The 22,499-nt window shown below is 45.1% G+C and overlaps 1 protein-coding gene across 1 annotated transcript; it reads left to right on the top strand.

The window, feature by feature from the left end:
• Window positions 1-12,138: 12,138 nt before the first annotated feature.
• RRAD (RRAD, Ras related glycolysis inhibitor and calcium channel regulator) lies at window positions 12,139-20,057 on the top strand. Its single transcript, XM_081018072.1, has 5 exons — window positions 12,139-12,267; window positions 13,182-13,574; window positions 16,373-16,446; window positions 17,872-18,076; window positions 19,143-20,057. Exons 2-5 carry the CDS (start codon window positions 13,190-13,192, stop codon window positions 19,418-19,420), a joined length of 942 nt encoding a protein of 313 aa, XP_080874198.1. The 5' UTR covers window positions 12,139-12,267; window positions 13,182-13,189; the 3' UTR covers window positions 19,421-20,057.
• Window positions 20,058-22,499: the final 2,442 nt, after the last annotated feature.

The following is a 22,499-nucleotide window of genomic DNA, read 5'->3' as shown; positions in this document are numbered from 1 at the left end:
TTATGACAGTAGCTGGGAACCTGCTCCAGCCCAAGGGTCACATTGCCTTCTGGGCAACCTCCTGGGGTCCACATGACAGTGGTGGGTGGAACTAGCGGCAAAAGTAGGGGGAACAATACATGTGAATTTTAACTTTGTACAGTTGGCTAGTTTCTATAGGCACTCTATCCTCCATCCAGTTAAACGAGAAGCAGGATCAGGGTTCAAGGACACATTCCAGCTAGGAGAAAGCAGGGCCAAGAAGGGCTACGACCTGGGGAGACTTCAAAGTTCAGAGAAAGAGGCCCAGAAGGCCACATTTTGCCTCTAGGCCTGATGTTTTCATCCCTCCTTGAGGATATTCAGTCCAAACCACACCAACTGGAACACCTCTGAAGGCACTGTTGCTCCATTTGGTGGATCTTTGCCAAATCTGGCGTGATGGTTCCAACCTGCACCAATTTGGATGCTTCTGGGGATATCACTGCCAAACTCGGCACAAGGTTCCCCACTGTGGGGAAGGTGGTCTTCATCTATGTTTGCATGTGTTGGGTGCCATTTTTAATCGAGATGGTGGACCAAATTAACCCCAATTAGCTTCTTCCTCCACAAATTGTTCCCCAGCCCTGAGTTGGTGTTTGTGCACGTGTACATATGTGCGCAGAGCCCTAAAACCCACAGATTACAATATCTATTTTAAAATTACAATATTTTGGGCGTTAGTTTTATGTTTTAAATTCCTGGGCAGTGCCAGGCACTCCCTGCTAATATAAATATAAACATTAATATAGGCAATCCAGATGTCCAGATAGATATCTAAGCTTGAATGACAAAAATATGATATATATTCAAATTGCATAATGGATGGTGGCTGCTTATCCTTCCAATCTTGAAGTGTAATTCTTTTTGCAACCATAAAGGGCTCTCATGTCCCACTTGCAACCACCTCATTTCCCCCCTAAAACTCTGTATAAATATCTAGGCACTTATATGTTGCTGTATTTTTAAAAATGCGGGCAGCAGCTGGAAAGCCCCTCTCATCAAGCTGGACGACAAATGGAGGCAGCGCATGAGAATGCTGAACAAGAATTTCCTGCAGCACCCACCTGACCGAGGATAATAAAAACCTCCACGGGAAAGATTCCATTGGATCATAATGGCATTTGCCTATGGAATCTGGGAAGCATTTTTGATTGACAGCACAGAAGGCTGATTGGAAAAAGAATATCAGTCCCCCTGGGCTGACTCACAACGATGCCTTGTTTCTAGAGGTTGACATAAGCTGTGACACCCCAAACTTAACATTTTGTTTAAAGCTTGAGAACTCAAGTTTTGGTTCCGCATTGACCATGAACTTTGCTGAATGGGATTTGGGATCCTTACTGAGATTTGTGGGGGACCACAGCTGAGTGGTAGAGCATCTTCCTTGTATACAGAGGCTCCAAGATTCAGTCCCTGGTATCGCCAGGTAGGCCTGGGAATAGCTCCCACCTGAAACTCTGCAGAGCTACTGCCAGTCAGTGTAGACAATACCGAGCTACATCAGCAACTGGTCTGGCTTTGTCTAAGGCAGCTTCCTCATGTTCATTATGAGGTCTAGAAATTGTTTAGCTGGGCTGATGCACAAATAAATAAACATATTTGTTACAAATCTGTATCTGGAGCATCTCTAGCTGGAATTGTTTTAAGTTTATTTTATTGTTGATGCTTTTACAGCGAAATTGCTTTGAGACATTTTATGGGAAGGCATAAATGCAATCACACACACACACACACACACACACACACACACACACGGAGAGAGAGAGAGAGAGAGAGAGAGAGAATAGGATTTAATATTTTAAATTTGGATTTATTTATTTTTTTAAAAAATTTAGAAGCTGCCCTGCGTTAGGCAACTAATAAAACAATAAATAAATCATTGTGGCTGTAGCTTCTGCCCCAATCTATGTGTTCACAGAACATGTCTACAGAGAGTTTCATTTTAAACCACTGGACAATCTGAAAAAGAACTGTTGCTAAGATCCCTCCCTGGATTAGCTAGTTGAAAAGGTCAGAGAGGATAATTATTTCAATAAATATAATAAAATAATGGTTGGAATCAAAAGGACTCCAAAAGGCAGAACTAAAGATTTGGGCTTGCTCATTGGCAATACTGCCTTTTTCTTTATTTGAACAGCAGACACCACCAAACTACTGTCACAGATCCCTTCCTTTTCAGAAAATGGATCAGGAGCAGCTACAGTTTGAGAAAACGGAGCCCAATGCTCCCTCGACGGCACAGAACCAATTATGTGAGTTTAAGCTAAGAGAAATAAGGTCCAGGAGTGCCAGTTTCGCCCTGCAACCGTGGGTGCCCGGGGCCGTGGGTGCCATGCAGTGTGCACGGCCCTGGCGCCAAAATTTGTGGGTGCCTGGCCCCTTCACAGGGGATTTTGTGGGTGCTCGGACACCCAGGGCCCCAGGGAGTTGGCACCTATGATAAGGTCCCAGGTCCCATCACCTGCATTTCCATCTAGGTCTGAATAAAACCCCTCTCTGAGACCCTGAAGAGCTGCTTCCTGGTCATGTAGATCATCAGTGGGAGCCTCACGCCTGGAGGCCAAAGGTTGCCCTTCAGGCATTTCTTGCTGGCCCTGAAGACCCTCCGCAGACCACATGGCTCCTTAGCCCTGCTCCACACCCTCCTGAAGTGCTTTTGCATGGCTGCAAAGTGTCCTTGAACTGTGACGCCACCTCCTCCTTGCCTGGATGGACAATGTGTGCATGTGGTGGATGTAAGTGTGTAGAAAGCTCTACCTTTGTACAGCTGAAATCTATCCGACTGTACAAAGTTAAGAGTCGCATCCATTGCTCTGTCCACCTTTATCACTGGCCCCCCACACCATTGGCATGTCATCCCTCTAAGGTTGCGCACAAGGGGATGTGCAATGGGACTCCCCTTGGACTGGAAGTGCTGAGCTAGATGGCCAAAAGGGTCTGACTCAGTATGAAGCAGAATCCCATGATTTTCGAGCAGGCCTCGAAGGTACAATTCCAATGCACATCCCCTAACACAGTCTTCACACCCAGTCCACGTAATCCAGAATGCAACACTTACGTAACTGCAACAATATTCTTAGCATGCCACCCATACGTAAAGTACTGATGAGGAACGCTGCACTCTTTGCCCTGACCCTGAAATGGAATAGGAGAAAGTAATGGAGGAGGGGGCGGGGAGAAAAACCACCCCAGCCCTGAGCTCATGCTCTGAATTTATTCCAAACGTGAAATCTAATAGGAGCAGATGGGTGACCACATCCAGTATTGCTCATGAATCAGCTGCTCAAATTCCACGGCACCAAGAGGCTTCCCAAATTTTGACACCACGGCATCTCATCAGGATCAATGTGCCAGAATAAACAAATAGAAATAAATCAGACTAAAGGCTAAAAATAACAGATATCTGAAATTAGACTATGACACACTCGCCTCTTAAACACTTTGGCAGCCAAGCAATTTGCCAATTGCTTGCATCCAGTTCCCACCACTACCGCCACTGCCCCCCAAGGCAAGTGTCTGAGTAGTAAATAGATAGGAGAAGGAGCAGCAACAAAATGTTGGAAGATCATCACCTCCTAATAAGTGGGCTCCTGTTTAAAGTTCCAGTCTGCCTTCTTCTTCTTCTGGATACTCCCTTCTCTCTCCAACCTATCCTAATTTTTCTTTTCCAACAGACATTCAACATTCCATGGCTACTAGGCATACAAAGTTCTGTCAATTACAGTTCTCTTGGTTTCTAATTTTTCCAATCTTAAATTCAGTTCTCCAATTTCTGTAGCAATTTCTGATCTTTTAAAAATAAAATCCTCATGAAAATTCATCAGCCTTTTAGTATGAAAGTCTCCTAATTTTTGAGTAATGTACATATTTTTGCAAGCAGTTTCCCCAAGTTTAATGCATGCTTGTAAGTTATTTTCACTAAAGTATATATTTTTATGCACACTTTATTATGGTTGGGGAACCAAATTGCAAAACTAAAACAAGTGAAAATTTCAAAGGGTGGCTGTGTTTCAGTTTTCATACCATTCCCTGAAATGTAAATATGATGGATTTGCTTTTAAATGTGAACTGAATAGAATTTCTTCCACATCCCTAATAGGTACGGAGTGTGCTCAATCCTCATTTGGGAGTGGGGAGGCAGCTTCTGCAAGTTTACTTTCTGAATGATTTCTGTAATGTTATTTTCTCCTAGCAAATGGATTATTAAAAAACTGGTGTCTTGTCAAAACAGAGCCTAGCCTGCCTCACAGGACTGAGTTTAGTTAAATGATAAGCAATTGTTCTATGACAATGCCCATGGTACCTAACAAGAAAAGAATAGCTTATTGGATCAAACCAATGGGCCCATTTAGTCCAGCATCCTGTTCTCTCAGTGGCCAACTAGAAACTGCAATGAAAAACCCTCAAGCAGGAAACAAGCATTAGAGCAATTCTGTGATTTCTAGTCACTGGTATTCAGAAGCATTACTGCCTCCATAGGCAGAACATAGCCACCAGCACCTTTGCAAGGGAAGAGGATGGGGATAAAACCAGAACAAATTGGCCTCTCCACTGGTGGCCCCTGTGGTCCTGCCTCCAGTGACCCCCTCTTGGCTGTCCCACCAGGGGCAGTGACCAGCCACCATTGCTTGTAGTGCAAGTCCAACTGCACTGAAAATGATGTGGTGCTACATCATAGTGGTTCAAGATGCAGGATCCATCTATCGAAATGAACAGTTATATAACTCTTGGTTTCCAAGGAAATGTGTAACCAATAGCTTATGTTAAATCTCACAATGGGGCCGATGCACAAACAAGCAATTAATAAAGAAAATACTAGGCCAATTCATGCTAGAGGAACAGAAATGGTAAATAAGTGCCTTTGGGGGAGCTTAATAACAACTGCATAATTGCCACCCTTAAGGCAGAAGGTCCATGCAGATGTATTCCAGGTGGTGAGTCTGTTGCAAGTCATTGCTTGTTCTGAGTACACAATAGAGGGTGGCCACTGGCATATCACAGTGAAGAGCTGCTGGGATTGCTTGTTAAGTGTAAGTGATTTAATTGAGACTGAAGTGGGAATGGCTAAAAGTGTGTTGGTGAAAAGGTTTAACTCAGGGAGATTCCATTGAAGCTAAAGAACAGCAAAAAGAGCTCTCTCTGAGCTTTAACTAGGTGATAATTAACTGGTTGTTGTTCTCTAGCAGCTAGATAAGGTGACAAGGTATTTGGTTGCAAATCTCCCTTTTGAAGGGAGTTGTCTAAATTCTCTTGCTTTCAAAGCTTTCTGAGAGTGAATGAAGTTCTCCTAGAAGCTGCAAGGCCTTAGGCAGGCTAAGGAAGGTTTGAATGGGGGAGACACCGTTTTGATTTTGTGAGTTATCTTTTATTTCTAAGATGCTGAGCCTGTGCTGGACCGCACAAGACATTGTCTGGATGTTTGTATGTATCATTTGATGTACTTTGTTATGTTATTGAAGAAAGCTCTGCATTTAACTTTGCTTAATATTTTTATGGGTCTGGACAATGGTTTCTTCCAAAAGGAGTCAGTTCCTATGCTTCCAGTCACTTCAAACTGTGCAGTTATATCACTTTGGGCAGGACAGTTTTTGCTGTGACTTTCCCTTTAAGGCAGCCTCAATCTCCCTTTGCAGGAGCCATGACTGCTGCTACTCAACCAGGACAGGCAGCAGCAAGGTGAGGCACTTAGCAGCTGCTACCACCAGAGCTCTGGAGTCTAGACTCTGCCTCCATAGTCAGAGGCTTCTGAATACCAATTGCAGTGTGCTGTTCTGCTCCTTGTTGTGGGCGTCTCATGGGCATCTGGTTGGCTAACGATAAAAGAGGACATGCCTGTGCATATGCTCATTTCTATATATAGATGCAGGCTTAGACATTATTAGTGTGATTTGAATGAAAATATAATAAAACTCAGTATGGTGGAGAAGATTGTGACCAGGCGATGAGTGTGCCTGCTCAATTTGCTGTCCGGGTGCTAACTGCAGATGGGCAACTGCGAGATCTCTGCTCTTCCTTCTTATGGTCCTTCATCTGTAAAACCAGACTTGAAGAGAACAGCTGTTCAAACCGAAGACTCCTTCAAATTTTAGTTTCTCCCACTCCTTGTTAGTGCATCCATTGTTAAAGCAGAGCACCCTGACTGCAGTCTTAAGCACATTGACTTGGGACAGAGATCATAACATGCAGGCTATGTACAGATACAGAAGTGGAAGTGCACTCCCCAGCTTAAGTTTAGATACACAGTTTCTCTGCTGCCTGAAGCGGCATATTTATAGCAGATGATGGTTGTGCACAGCACTGATTTGCTTGAAGTGATGCTGCTACTAACCTGCACCCCCCTTCTTCTCCAAAGCAGCATTTCAACATATTTTAAGATGGGATACTCAGTTGCACATTTAGTTGAAGAAACATACATGAATCATTTAAAAAACAAAAAACTGGATAACCTGCATACTTCATGTGCAATGAGTGACATAGACTACTGAATGAATGTTTGATTCACTTATCAGTCTGCTAAATGTATTGCAAATGCAGGGAGAAGCTCATTTTAATTCATGGGAGAAAGATCTTCAACAAATCCTGATTTGTTTGCATGTATATTTTTATGCAACCTGAATGTGATTTACTTCTGAATAATGATGCATGTGATTCAACTTCATGCATCTTTTTTTTTTTAATGTAGAACATTAGGAATTGGAAAAACTGGGAACCAATTATTGACTTCTTGTTGGTTGACTCATTCACTTCTTTTTAACTGAAGGTATAAGTCATTGACTAAATGTAATAAATTTGCACATTCGTAAAAATGTAACAAATGTGCCTTTTAGGAGACATTCAAAAAATACAATTTAATAATCAAAAGCAGTAATTGCTAAAAAGAAATACTAATTTATGCTTTTCTGTTTTCATGTTCCCCATTTTACCAACAATTCCAGCTTTTATTATCTCAGCTCTTGCCTTGGTACAGTTCCCCCTCCCCCACAAATGGCAACCTCCTAATTTAATGCCATTTTAAAAATTACTTTTAAAAAACCTCCACCTACAAGCTGTAGTTGCTTAATCAACTGTGGCGGGGGGGGGGGAGGGATTTGAACCCTCAGTGCTGCATGTTATGATAGATTTCTGGTGCTGACTCATAAGTTCTGATGTTTATATAGACAAACTGCATTGCCTGCATGTAAGAATCAGCTAGGCCTGAAGCTTGCAGAAGTACCCCCAAAAAGGGTGGGGATAAATGACCCTAATGGAGTGAGAGGAAAACATCTGCAAGGCAGCCCAATTCGGAATGAGCATGCTCAGTGGGCCCAGAATGCTAATTGTTAAGAATAAAAACAGAAAAACAGGAAGGTGGAAGAATGTAACAGAGTAGCTCAATGGAGGGCATGACACCGTAAACAAGAAACAAGAAATGTTGCCATATTTTCTTGCAAGTCCCACTTCTTCCATACATTCCTGAACTTGCTGCCCATGAAGCTATTCTTGAATTTGTAACTGGTGATCTCATGAGGCAGGGCGGTTCCTTGGTAAGAGGCATTGCCTAAGAAACCTAAGCCCCACCCCCTCCACCAATCCAGCGCCTTGAATCGCGCTTGGCAACCTACTGGAAATCCTGGGTATGTTTAGAAGCCAGGGCTGGGTATGTTTATGCGGCGCCAGGGTGCAAAGATCCGCCTGGTGCCCCCCCCAGGTTGCCCAGTCCCAGGTGTGCAGGAGGGTGGAGCTGGCCGGCCGGCCGCCTCAGAGTCTTGCTGGCTCCGTTGCCCCCGAACTCGCGGCACAGAGCTGCCCGCAGCAGAAGAGCCTGCCGTGGTGCTCCGACCGACAGGTGGGCTCTTCCCTGGACCCAACTCTTGGGACCTGGACTCTCGGCCTGGCGCCCCTGAGAGCCCGGCACCCGGGTGCCCCACACCCCTAGCGCCTATGGGTAAGACGGCCCTGTTAGAAGCACATGTGGAGGTATGCTGGTTCATGCGAAATTTACCCTGCCTGTTAAAAGTGAACAGCTTGGCAGGGTGACATCCCTGGTTGATTCAGTGGAGCGAATGCCGTCTTCACCTACTTTACCAGTGGCTCCGACTAATTCTAACTGACAAGACCATCTCTTTGTTGAGAGATAGGCCAAGGGGCTCTTGCTGAGAGCAGCCTGTGACCTTTCCTTGTCACATTAACACTCCTCGCCGTAATCAGTCAGGCGAACGGGACTGAAATTATCCCACCGTGGCACACTGGGCCAATTTATAATCTCCTTGTAGGAGTGTTTGCGATAAGGCAGCTAAGGAGCAAAGCAATAAATACTAGTAAATAGCAACATGCTCACCAAATGGTGAAAAGGTAGTCTAGAGGTGGGTGAGTCCTTGAAAAATGAGAAGCGTTCGTCTGCCCCAGGCCTAGCAGAGTGTCCTTGCCCTCATAGTCCAGCGCTCAGCTGTTTCCCCAGACAGTAGCTGTGGCAAGATGGCTACTTGTGCACTGCCAAATAACAGGAAATGCATTGCCAGCAAGGAGAACAAAGGGGGTGTGCATTTGCATAAAAATTTGCATGTGTTAATGTATATGCAGCTTTCAGACGTCTCTCTCTTCCATGCCAGTAAAGACACTGGGCAATCAGACAGTCTCTCAAGCAGCTGGGATCTTATCATAGATCTGTGGTGAGGAACCTCTGGCCCACAGGCTTAGTTCAGCCTCCTAGGCCTAGAAGGTTGGCCCACCAGGCTATTTTTGTGAGCCATGCCCACCTTTTCCATGCCTGTTTTAGCTGCAGCTGCTGCGAAGAAAGAATCGGGCAGGGTCAGCGCATCACATTTCCCTGCTTGAGGCGGAACAAAGTGCCATCCCACTGCGCCATCTCTGCCACCAGCGGAGGCATCAGAGGTGGGCATGAAGCTGCTTCGGGGTTTCCGCTGACCAAGGTGGCAGCTTCACCCTGCCTCATGCATGGGCTGGGCCAGGAATTGAGAGTGCACTTGCAGCCAGAGACTGAAGTTACGTTCACCTGGTGTCTTATGTCTGCCCACCTGTCAAAGGGGCTTGTGGAAGGTTACCAAGGTCTAGTCCTCCACTCCAGTTATAGCTAGAAGATACCATACTGTAAACATGTAAGCATATAGGTTTGGATCCAGATCTAGTCATTCTTTTAAGGCTGTGGAAACTAGAGGTGCCATCAGGGCCCCCAAACACAGCAGGGCTGTGCATGACGTGTATGAAGGAAGTGCATGAAAGAGTCCCTATCTCCCCATAAAACATTAAGTTCAGAGACTAAAATCACCCACCTGTCCCATTGCTGCTATCCTAGTTCCACTCTGTGTCAAAGAGCAGTGGAGTGCCACCATTTGGGTTGGCACAGGGCTGCTTTGTCCTAATGCAGGGGCTGGGAACCTTTGGCCCACAGGCCTCCCTATTTGGCCCACAAGGCCATTTTGGCCAGGCTGCACCCACCTGTCCTACACCTGACATCAGGGGCAAGTTCGGATGCAGTCGGGCCAAAGGGGGTGGTGCTATGCAAGCACTGTTGATCAGCTGATGGGTGGCACCTACAAGTGCCAACAACCAGCTGATTGCAAAGCCCTGACATAGGGTCATAGGAAGCTGCCTTATATGGAGTCAAGCCTATTGGTCCATCTTCCTCAGTACTGTCCATGCCAGCTGGCAGTGGCTTTCCAGGGTTTCAGACAGGAAGTCTCTCCCAGCCGTACCTGGAAATGCTGGGTATTGAACCTGGTTCTTTCTGCAAGCCAAGCAGGTGCTGTGCCCCTGAGCAATGTCCCCGACAACAGCTCCAGCCTGATGTATTCTGGAATCAACAGCACCAGGGATGAGTCAATGACTTCAGCAACAGCAGCTAGCTGTCAAGTTGTAAAAAGATGGTGACGTTGTAAGCTAACTGTCAAGGAAATCGGAACGCTTTTTCCTAGAGTTTCCTTAAAGGTAAACTGCTCCATCAGATTCTTTCTAGCTCTTACCCTGCACTGAGGTGGGAATAAGACTGACTCTCCTAATCAATTCAAAAGTACCCTATGATGATTAAAAAATAACTATGAAGCTCAAGTCATGCTCCGTATGTGAAGAGCTCTGCTGGGTCAAGGCCAAAGGCCCATCCAGTCCAGCGTCCTGCTTTCACACTGGGAAACCAGATGCATTTGGGAAGGCCACAAGCAGGACTTATGTCCTTTCTCTACATGATTCCCAGCAAATGATATTCAGAAGCCCTTCAACACTGCCTTCCACAGTGGAGGGAGAACATCACCATCACGACTAGCAGCCACTGATAGCCTTAATCTCACTGAATGTGTATTATCCCAACTGGGAAGGACCATTGCTCAGTGGCTGAGCATGCTGGTCCAAGGCCCAATCCTCAATTTTTTTTGGGGGGGGGGGCAGCTAGGAGAGAATCCTGTCTGAAATTCTGGAGAGCCACTGTCAACAGAGTGGCCAATATTGAGATAGATGGACCAATGGTCTGGCTCAGTATAAAATAGCATCCTTTGCTCCTCTGTTCCTCTTTTAAAGTCATCCAAGTTGGTTTCCATCACTACATCTTGTGGGAGCAAATTCCATAGTTTATCTATGCACTGTATGTGAAGAAGTACCGTATTTTTCGCTCTATAACACGCACCAGACCATAACACGCACGTAGTTTTTAGAGGAGGAAAACAAGAAAAAAAATATTCTAAATGACATAGTGGATATATGATTTTTGTGGTTCCTGCTGTGGCCACAGATATGTGATCTGACAGTGAGTTTGGAGTAGCCCAATGCAAAAATCCTGAGGATCCATGTGGATCCTTGCTTTGTAACCACGGAGGAGGGAAGGAAGGGGAACCATGGATCCTCTGCTCACGACTGCAGCAGATCCCCCCCGCCACCTGCAGGCATTCGCTCCATAACACGCACAGACATTTCCCCTTACTTTCTAGGAGGAAAAAAGTGAGTGTTATGGTGCAAAAAATACGGTACCTTATTGTCTGTCCTGAATCTTCCAAAATTCAGCTGAGTTTGAGAATTATGAGTGGGGGAGAAAATTGAGCTGTAAAAGCTCAGGCTGCCATCCTATGCACAGACTCCCCTTGCTTGGACACAGTGGGACTTACTTCTGAGTAAACTTGCAGGGGATTGCACTGGCATCTGAGAAACACGGCTGTGTGTGTGCAAGGCAACTTGTATTCTCTCATTCTGGGGTCAATTTGCAGCAGCAGGACAGGTACAAATCAAGGACCAGCCTTCCTTCCTCTCCTGCAGCTTCCCCAAAATCGAGTGCCCTCCAGCTGCTTTGAACGACAACTACCATCAACCCCAATGCTTGCTAGGACTGATGGGAGTTGGAGTCCTAAACAGTTGCTGGGCACCAGGGTGAAGCAGTTATATATTCTTAACCTGGTTTGCATCTTGTGATCTGTCTATGCTGACTAAAGACTTCTAGTCACCTTATAAATATGAAATGGTGATTAAGACTTATGATTTCATCAGCCTTTTAAAGCTACCTCATTCTCAGTTATTGCAATTATAATGAAATTAAGGAAATATCGGAAATATTATCTGGTATGAATGGTTAAGTGGCAGAATTCCTAACATGTTGTTGTTTAGAAGCTGTTTGTCATGGAATTCGACACACTTTGTTGCATCCTTAGATTTTATACTTGTTTTCCAATTTAAAAAAACTAAAAAATATTGTCATTTATATCTGCTTGCCAATGTGCTCTGTGCAGTTAAATATAGCAACAAAAGAATTACAGAGTTGCAAGGGACCTCGTAGGTACCTTCTCTGTCTGCCAAACAACCTCTGTAACTCAGAAAGCTTGTATATTCAATAATAATAATAATAATAATAATAATTCGTTGCTGCTTGCTGCCGGCTTATGGTTGGGCATATGCTTCTTTCGATCCATTTTTTAAAAATAGCAGGGACGATCCCCAATTCCGCTGGGGGTAAAAACGCCGGTGACTCACCCAGCTCCCGTCTGGCACCTCTGCGCGCCCCCTCCGGGCCGTGGGGGGCGGGGAGGAGACGCCGCGCTGGAATTCTAATTCAGAACCTGGTTGGGTTCTAGCTCGTGGCGACGTCACCAGCGGGGCGGGGCTGAGCTCTCGGGAGCTGCATAAATGGGCGCCAAGAAGCCCCGAAAGGGAACAGAAGCGGAGCATCGCTCGGTGCTGGGAAGGACTGAGGGGACGCAGCGGCAAGTGGGGACAAGGAGCACAAGAGAAAGGCGCTTTTCCGGACCCAGTTCCTTTAGCCACATCACTTCCAAGGTAAGTCGACCGGCTGTTAAGGCGGGGTAACTTTTGGCGTTGGGGGGGGGAATCGGGGGGGCGGTTGTTCGACAGCAGAGTCCCGCGGCATTTGGCCAGAGGATGGGGGGGAGGGGGGCATCCCGCGATCAGGCTCACCAGGATCTTTCGGAAGGGGTCGAGCGAGGACTTGGTGGGGGCGGAATCGGCTTTGCTGCCTCTGTCCCGAGCTGGACATGGCAGAGACTCCCACCCAGTTGTGCGTTCGAGAGACGAGCACACCATGCAGTTGCGAGAGTCGTGGAAGAGCTTCTTTCTCCTCGTTTCTTTGCTCTGCGTCTCTATCATGCATGGATTGGTAACTGCTCCGGATTAGGGATGGAACCCCGCGAGGAACTGCTTGATCAGGAGCAGGGAGGGGCGTTCATTCTCCTGTGGATAAGGAGCGCTTGCAGGATCAGGCTAACATGGCCCGTCTAGTCCAGCATCCTGATCTCAAAGTGGCCAGCCAGACACCTCTGGGAAGCCCGCAAGGAGGGCAGGAGCGCAGCCCTTCTCTCGCCCCCTTCCAGCATTGAGGCATCGCCTCGGGCCCCCGACGGCGAGGCGGAACATAGCCGTCGTGACTAGTAGCCCTTGATATCCTTTGGGGGAGAGAGCGCGCGAGAAGTCGCTTCTTTCACTCTCTCTCAACGCATTGTTCGCGACTGTGAGTGTGTGGATTTGGAGTGTCTCGCTTACTCCGGATTGAGTTCGGAGCGAGAGTGTTGCTGTGATGTCCGCCCCTGCCTCTTTTCTGTTAAATGCGTGCCTCTCACCCAGTGTGGAAGGGAGGCGCACCGTAGCCAAGAAGGGGTGCGGGCGCGCGCTTATTCCGGATTAGTGCAAGTGCCGTGTAAACGCCCTGAAACGTCTTTTCCCCGACCTCTCCCCAGGCGCCCCCATGACCCTGAACCGCGGCGACAAGCTGAGGTACCTGGACAAGCGGCGGGGCAGCACGCCCTTCGCGGCGCACCACCTGCAGCAGCAGCACCTGCACCGGCGCAGCATGCCCGTGGACGAGCGCGAGCTGCAGGCGTCGCTGCCGCCGTCCCCTCGAGGCGAGCTCTCGCAGCTGATGCGCTGCACCTCCTACAGCCCCGCCGACGACGACGAGGCGCACCGCCAGGGCTGGGCGTCCGACTCCTCCGACTCCGTCATCTCCTCCGGGAGCGACTCGGACAGCAACCTCTACAAAGTCATTCTGCTGGGCGAGCACGGCGTGGGCAAGACCAGCCTGGCCAGGATCTTCGGAGGGGTGGAGGACTGCCCGGATGCCGAGGAGGCTGGTGAGTGCGGCGGAAAGGGGCAGACTCCGGGGTGGGGCGCAGCGTGGTGCAATGGTTAGAGTCCTGGACTAGGACCCAGGAGAGGAGGGTTCAAATCTCCACTCAGCCATGGAGCTCCCCGGGTCACCTTGGGCCAGCCTCACCTGCCTCACAGGGTTGTTGTGATGACAAAATCAAAAGTGACTGGAGAATCCTGTGTGCCACGTCCAGCTCCTTGGGGAAAAGGCAGGATAGAAATGGATTAATGATAAATAAATTCAAAAGGTAGCAGGAGATCTGCTGGGGAAATGGGTCTGCAGAGGGCTGTATTCCTGAGCAATGTATGGATCAGTCCACCACCGCCTGTCCACGAATCAAGGAACATAGGAAGCTGCTTTATACTGAGCCTGACCATAGGTCCACCTACTGGGTTATTATTGTCCACACTGACTGACAGCAGCTCTCCAGGGTTTTCATGCAGTCTTCCCCAGCCCTCCCAGGAGATGCTGAGGATCAATGCTGGGATGGAGCTTCCTCAAAGAATTAGGAGCATGGGGAATGGCAGCATACGGAATCATCAGAGCTATAGGTCCATTTAGCTCAGTATTGTCTGCATGACTGGCAGTGCTTCCCGAGAGTTTCAGATAGGGAGTCTCTCCCAGCCGTACCAGGAGAGGCCAGAGACTGAACCTGGGACTTTCTGCGTGCAGAGCCCTCCTGGATCAGTCCAGTAGTCCACAGAGCTCAGCATCCTTTTCCCCATAGTGGCTAACCAGATTGTGCCTCTGGAAAGCCCACAAGCTGATAGGCTTTCTTCATTCATCATGATTTTTTTATTGTCTCTCTTTAAAGCCATCTCGGCTGGTGGCCACTTCCCCTTTTGTAGTAGCAAATTCCTCATGGTAATACTGTACTATGTGTGGGGGTGGATTAAGATCTTTACAGACCCAAAGCACTGCAAAGATTATGGTTCCCCCAGTAATTCAGGAGAAAAAGAGTATTAAACTGCAAAATAAAATAATAAATGTTTTTCAAAATGACACAAAGTTTACAAGTATGCTGAAATGTTCATATATCTGTGTCATGTGAAACACCTGATCTTAGTCCCTTGGCTTATTTTGATATGCACCCGTGGGGTTTCTCCCTGGTTTAGTTGGGGAGAAGTAATAAAAAGAGAACAGAAAAACAGGGGAAGCATGTGTAGTGTAAAGAATTCAATTGTCAAATTTCAATTGTCAAATTTCTGTCCCCACCTCATTCTCTTTGTGTGCAAAACAGAGCTGCGTTCAGGCCAACTCTGTTTCATTCGACAACACAGAACTCTAGCATTGACAACATCAGACGTCCGTACAATACTTGTGGGCTTCCCTAGCAATGGTGCTGAGGACACTGAAGGGGCACAGCTTCTAGGAAGCTTTGACCCCCTCCCTAAGATTTTATGATATTTCAGTTCCCTTCAACCCTGACCATTGGCCATGCTGGCTGTGGCTGATGGCAGTTGAAGGCCAGCAACTTTAGGAGGGTCACTGATCCCCCATGCCTGCTGTAGAATAAGTTAAAATGATTCTTTGGTGGGGAGGGGGAACTTGTTGGAGAATATTCAGGGGGTTGGATTACTGTATAAGTACTTGGAAAGTAACTTGGAATTACGGTACTTAGAAAGTTTTGTATTAAAATTGTTGCCTTTTAGAAATTTATTTTTATTAGTTTTCAAATTATTATGGAACCACAGAGACAAGTAACCAACCAAACCAAAATACTGTATCCAGCTAAAGACAAAACATACAAAACCTAAGCATATTAACTAACAACACCCAGTCTAAAATAATGACTACCGTATTTCTATGAATGGCATGGACAGAGATGCTTGTAAACCTGAAATTAAACTATAGGAAATAAAATCCCACTATACTGAAGAGAAATGATCTGGATCTTCCTGTCCCTTGAGTGTTATTTTTGTTCTGCATTGACTAAATTCCAGAGGTCCTTTTAAATTAATACCATAAGGATATAGTCAGATTAAAAAAAAATAATCACACCTGTGGATATGGCAGATGTGTCTGTTGTTTGACTGAAAAAAGTGGATTGAAAGAAGCTCAAATTCTGCCTGCTGCATTTTGTTACTTGAAAAATATGCCTTGTGTGTGTTTTATCTTCCATACTTTGGTTGTTGTTGCTTGAATAGTTGAATGGCCACCTCCACCACTTCTTCCCAATCAAACCTGAATAAAGCAAAATAAATGTTAAAGCATGGCTTGCATTGCATTCATTCCATGTCCTTTTCCTATCAAGTGCTGTGCTGGAACTGTTTGTACAACAATAAATTTAGAAGGGATGATAATTGGAAGCAGTACAAGGATGGCAGAGGCTGCTTTGTTTATGCACCAGATAAGGAGTTGTATCACCATCTAGTTTGTTCAGGTGCTTAAGCTTAACTGCACAGTTAAGCTGTTGTTTTATATTTCAGCTGATTTGGCACCTCAGTCTTAAAACACATCTGCTTTGACTAGAGTCCCAGGATTTTCAAATGGAGCTAGATTCCCAAATCATACCACCCTATGGCTACCTTCCTGATAGTCTTACTTTGCAGTAAACATGCGTAATGTTGCACTAGATGTAATATTAAGCATGTTTACTGAAAATCATGTTAAGAGTTACAGTCCCATGGAGTTGTCTTTACTGGATTTTGGATCTGACTCTCTGAAGATCTTAATGCAACAAACATCTTACAATAAACATTTTGTGGTCCCTTCCAACTCTACAATTCTATGAATCTTGAGGATTATGTTATCCTAATGTCTTTTTAATTTCCTTTATAGGCAACACATATGACAGATCTATCATAGTTGATGGTGAGGAAGCTTCTCTGGTGGTGTTCGACATTTGGGAGCAGGTAAGGCATTATTTACTTTAAATGTTACATAGATTCAGTGCTTTTTTCTGGGGGGGACGCAGGGGGGCGCATACCCCTAAACATTTTGTGAATCTAAGTTTGGCCTCATTGAGGGGCAATATTTCAATATGAGTAGGAAAATGAGAGTACCCCTAAACATTTTTGAAGAAAAAAAGCACTGCATAGATTTGTATCCCATTCTGTGGCCCAAATTATTTTCATGTGTTCTAGTGCTTGCTTGCAACAAGTTAAACAGCATTCTGTCTAAATTAGTAATATCTTTAACAGATAACCAGTTCATAAAGCAGTAAAGCACAAAGATCTGGATGTAGCAAACTTGAAGTCTGTCTGTACACTACTGTATATCTTTAAAGCACATTCAAAACACACTTTCTCTCAACAAATTATGGGCACTGTAGTTTATCCCTCAGAGTTACAATTCCCAGCAACCAATAGCAAACTACAGTGTCCAGAATTATTTGGGGAGGGAATATGTTTTGAATGTACTTTAAAAGCACAGTGTGTACCCTGCCATACCACAGTACTATAAATGCTTGCATTGCTGTGCCTTCTTACCCCTTCTTGGTCCCTTCCATATCTTGCTCCATTGCAGGTCTGGGGAATTTTTGAGCTGCTGCATATTGCTGAACTATAACACCATCACCATTGGCTATGTTTGGTGGGGCTGATGGGAGTTGTAGTTCAGCAACATACAGAGGGCCAAAAACTCTCCACCCATATTCTTCTGGCTTGTTCTTTAAATCCAAGTAACCATTCTTACTTAGAGCTTTAACATGATAGCAGATGCAGGGGTCAGCAACCTTTTTCAGCCATGGGCTCGTCCACCATCCCTCAGACCATGTGGGGGGGCCAGACTATATTTTGAAAAAAAATATGAACGAATTCCTATGCCCCACAAATAACCCAGAGATGCATTTTAAATAAAAGCACACATTTTACTCATGTAAAAACACCAGGCAGGCCCCCACAAATATTCCAGCGATGCATTTTAAATAAAAGGACACATTCTACTCATGTAAAAACATGCTGACTCCCAGACTGTCCGCAGGCTGGATTGAGAAGGCAATTGGGCTGCATCCGGTCCCCAGGCCTTAGGTTGCCTACCCCTGGTATATAGCTACCTTGGTTTGGTCTAGGTTCATATATACCAGGCAGATATAGGAGTGCCCTTTTGTGGGGATTTTTCTGGAAGAAGTTTAATTTTTTAAAAGTGTTTTGATTGTACAATATCCATTTCCCCGGCCATGAGGTCTAGTGGCTTACTTTAAAAATTCGACCCACAGTGGGATGATTCCTCCCCCAACTCAAGTTGCTAAAATAGTTACCAAGTAAAAAATATCTAACCTAATGTTTACTTTGTTCAGTACAAACCTATTTTTATTCTATTCCTATTTTTGACTGTAGGATGATAGTCAATGGCTCCAGAACCACTGTATGAAAATGGGGGACGCTTACATTATCGTCTACTCAGTGACGGACAAAGTTAGCTTTGAGAAGGCCTCTGAGCTGAGAATTCAGCTACGAAGAGCGAGACAAACAGAGGACATTCCGATAATTCTTGTAGGAAACAAAAGTGACCTGGTCCGATCACGAGAAGTTTCCGTAGATGGTAAGTTCCCTTCTCCTAATATAAACTCAAGTGTTGGGCACTTTGCTGTTGGGAGTTGGTGGGGTTCTAACAGTGATTCTTGGGAAGAGTTTCCTAAATCGTTGCACTCTCCAAGAATTCAACCTGCACTGCTGCACAGAGGTGGGGGGCAGAATGCAGGAGATGTGAAAGCCCCAACACTGCGTTTGTGGGGGCTGGTTTCACATATGCATGTTTACTGTTTGATTGCAAGATACAACTGATGACTTCCATGTGCCAATGGACCACTGTAGATCTAATCCCAAGCAGGATCCCTGAAAACATAGCAATATATAGCAAATAAAGCAATATATATATATAGGAAATGGAGCCGGTTCACATACTCTGGTGCCAGTCCAGTGTAAAGAAGTCAAATGATCCTTGTGTTTGTGTGTGAACCAGCCATTTGTCACTGAAGTAAGTTGTCTAAACCTAGGCACTGTAATCCTGGCAGCCTGACCCTATAGAGGTTGGCTACAAGTTTGAACATACTGACTCAGTCCGTTGGTCCATCTAGCTCAGTACAATCTACACTGAATGGCAGAGGCTCTCAATATTTCAGATGGGGGACATCCCCAGCCCTATATAGAGATGTCAGGGATTGAACATGGGACCTTCTGCATGCAAAGCAAATGCTCTATCACTACGCTACAGACCATACCCATATATCTAACCAAGCAGATTCCTGAAACACTACAAGACATGCTTACCAATATTGAGCTAGCTGGCTAAATTGTCTGATTCGGTATAAGGCAGTTTCCTATGTATGTATGTGCCCACACTTGCACCAACATTTGACACTTGAGATAAGTGTTTCTAGTATCTTATTCCTGTGAGTGACTGTAATTTGTTTTAACTGTTTTTAATATTGAATTTTAATTTGCCATAACCTGCTACTGGTGGGTAACAAATTGAATAATGATAATCTCCCACCCTATGATTTTCAACCCTTGTATAATCTCTTTCCACTAATATTTGGGAGGAGAGCATGTGGTCTGCTGGCACATCATAGTTTTAAATAATTCGGTGTCCTCCTCCTGCCCTCCAGAGGGACGTGCCTGCGCTGTTGTGTTTGACTGCAAATTCATCGAGACTTCAGCTGCTTTGCATCACAACGTCAAGGACCTGTTTGAGGGGATCATCCGGCAAATCCGGCTACGTAAAGACAGCAAAGAAGACAATGCCAGGCGGATGGCTAACACCAAAAGGCGGGAGAGCATCAGCAAGAAGGCCAAGCGATTCCTTGGGAGAATTGTAGCCAAGAATAACAAGAAGATGGCATTCAAGGCCAAATCCAAATCCTGCCACGACTTGTCAGTCCTTTAAAAAATGGCTTTCAGCAGGACCAGATGCTGTGTGTGTTTAGCGTGGGTTGTGAACATGCCTTTGACTGTTGAAAGTGTGTGGGGGGGAAAGGACTTTGAAAACACAAAGCTGCACAGTTGGGAGGAAAAATATGCTCCTTGATGCCTTACAGTTCCGAAGCAAGACTTGGAAGTAAGAATACTGTGTCTTCATGGGTAAAACGGTTTATAAGCTTCAGTGTGTGCAAGCTACTGAACTAATTTTCATTCAGCGGCTTTGTATGCCTGCATTCTCACTGTGTATATTTGCCAGCTGTCCTGTGGACATCAGGGATGCAAAGATAAGAATGGACAATGGTACACACACACAAAATGCAAAATGTATCACCATCAACTTGTCTCCTTTGCAGAGCAAAACTTGAATACATGTACGCAGGCTCGTACACTCTTCTCTTTGGTAAATATATTAAAAAGCAATGATCTTTTAAAAACTAAATGTGGGCTGGTAAAAGGCCATTCAGAGCGCATTTGGATGAGTGAAAGGAAAAAAATGCAGAATAAATATAGTTTTTTGAAGTTTTAATTTGCACTTTCATTAAGTGTTTAATTTGTTAAATTGTTTACATGCAGATTTTATAATAAAGTATTTCTGGTTATAATCCGTTATCACCTTTCTTTTTTCTTATTGTAAAGGCATTGGGAGAGCTAGTGGTATTTTAAAAGTGTCCAAAAAGCATATAATAGCATTCGAAGTTTGCAGATTTTTATTTTTTATTAATAACCAAACAGAGAACAGCAGACCAAGTGAGTCCAAATCTTTATGCAGTAACTTGCCCCCTAAATTAGGGGAGCTCCAGCAGTTGTATGCAAATACATGTAAGCCTCAGAGGGATTATTGTTGATTTTAAATGAAGCACACCTTGATAAGTTGCTATTTTGAACAGAGGATCTCTCTCTCTCTCTCTCTCTCTCTCTCTCTCTCTCTCTCTCTCTCTCCACACATTGCACTCTTTCCCTTCTGATTTTCTTCATACTCCATTGGTTTCCCAAGCTGCCTTCCTCCCATAATAGGGCTATGGATAGATATGATTGCAAACAGGGCTGACTCCAAGTTTGAGTGGGCAGGCACCAGCACTGTAGTGGAACCTGCTGTGGTGCTTGGGCCCCAGATGCTCCATGGTGATGCTGGGCCTGATATTCAATAGTCAAGCTTTGGAACTCTGAGGTAGCAAGGGAAGAGCCTGAAAGTTAACAGCAAGTTGGCAAGGCATGGGTTGCACTCTCATTTCTCTCTCCCACTCTTCAGTTCAAAACTGCAGCTTCCTAAGGATGCTTTCCTCTTTAAACTAGGGCTGAGTACAGAGTAGTACTGGTTTTTCCCCATGTAGTTCACAAACAATCTAGAAGATCTATTGCATATATATTTTTTGCCCATGAAAAGCGCATCTTGAGAAAGTAGTTTCATTCTGAAAATGAACACTCATTGCAGATTGTGTCTGTGTTATCCTGCAATGTGTCCATTTGCAAACAGACCTAAGTGATCCTGGTGATGTAGGAGGCATCCAAGATCACATACCAAGATCACAACCGCCACTTCCTTCTTCATTCACCTGGGGCATGTACAGGGTGGGAGAAGCGTGGATTACATATGAACATAAGATCCTTCTGGATCAGACCAATGGTCCATCTAGTCCAGCATCCTGCCAACAGAGCCCAACCAGATGCCTGTGGGAAAACTGTAAGCCCAAGAGCACTCTCTTCTCCTTGGGTCCAGCAAGTGGTATTCAGAAGCCTCTGACTTGGAGGCAGAGCACAGCCATCATGGCCAACAGCCAGTCGATAGCTCTCTCCTCCATGAATTTGTCTAATCCTCCAGTGGGAATGAGTTCCATATTTTTACTATGTGCTGCATGAAGAAGTCCTTTCTTTTCCCTGCCCTGAATCTTCCAACAATCGGCTTCAATGGGTGCCCATGAGCCCTAGCATTATGAGAGAAGGAGAAATGCCTTTCTCTGTCCATTTTCTCCATATCATGCAGAATTTTTTTTTACTTGCCTTTTCTCTAACCTAACCTAACCAAGTGAGGGTTTCTAAAAGTTTTCCAAGTAACCACACCCGCAGGCAGCAAGAACTAGAATCAATCTAGATTGAAAGCAGCATGTTGAGGGTGAACACGAATAATTCCAGGTGGAGAAAAACTACACTTTTGTTATCCAGACAGGTTAGTGTGTATGCAGCCTCCATTTACAATTCTAGTCCAGTTATGGTGCTTACATCTGACTTGGCATGTATAGAACAGCTCTGTAAAATACAACAATGGCAGAGAGGCCTTCTGAATTTAGCCCTACACAGGTAGCCTAATGGCAAATGTTGAGGTTCAAATGAATTCAGGCAAAAGGAACAAGTTAGCCCACCTCATCCACGTAGCAGAGACTCTCAATGGATTGTACAGAAATGATACTCCTGACATATTTTTGGACATTCACTCTTATTTACTACGCACAATTTCAACCTGTTCTTTCATTTCAGCTATTGGTAGGATTAGGAAATAAAGTTTCAGCTGCTATAACCCTCTCTCTTTTACATTCCCGTTAAGATTTTGTGAGCAAAATGGGGAGGCCATGTTCTTCTTGGAGACACAGCCAGCTCCAGCTGCTCCCACCACCTCCAAAGTGATAAGTTGAAAATGCTTTTTAAAAATAAGTATAAGGCAGCATATGCTGCAAAGCCACTATTTAAAGCTCAGCTGTTCTCATGGTGCAATATATTACGATGCGTCAGTTGCAATAATGCAGCAGAGCAAGTGTGACCGCAGGATCTCCTCAAGGACACAGTTAATGGTTGCGCTCATGAATACATCTCATTGTAAATCACACTCGGTTTTTATGGATAGGCCTCTTGAAAAACTCTCTTGAGCTGAAAATATTTGTCAGGAACAGAGGCTGTCATCAGCTAAATATTCCTATTGAAATCAAACAATACAAGTGTTAGGTTGCACCTTTCAGGTGGTCAAAGTACTTTACAACTTATTATAGAATCATAGGATTGGAAGGAACCCCAAAAGCCATCTAGTCTAATCCTCTGCCAGTGCAGGAGACCTG

The sequence above is a fragment of the Podarcis pityusensis genome (genome assembly GCF_964106645.2).
Source record: "Podarcis pityusensis genome assembly, chromosome: 8".
Lineage (NCBI taxonomy): Eukaryota > Metazoa > Chordata > Lepidosauria > Squamata > Lacertidae > Podarcis > Podarcis pityusensis.
Note: the sequence above shows the minus strand (reverse complement) of the source record. Positions and strands in the feature narration are given on the sequence as shown.

Coding starts and splice junctions, on each gene's coding strand:
- RRAD (XM_081018072.1), top strand. CDS start 13,190: ATGACCCTGAACCGCGGCGACAAGCTGAGGTACCTGGACAAGCGGCGG. Junction 13,575..16,372: donor CCCGGATGCCGAGGAGGCTG/GTGAGTGCGGCG, acceptor TTTCCTTTATAG/GCAACACATATGACAGATCT. Junction 16,447..17,871: donor TGTTCGACATTTGGGAGCAG/GTAAGGCATTAT, acceptor TTTTGACTGTAG/GATGATAGTCAATGGCTCCA.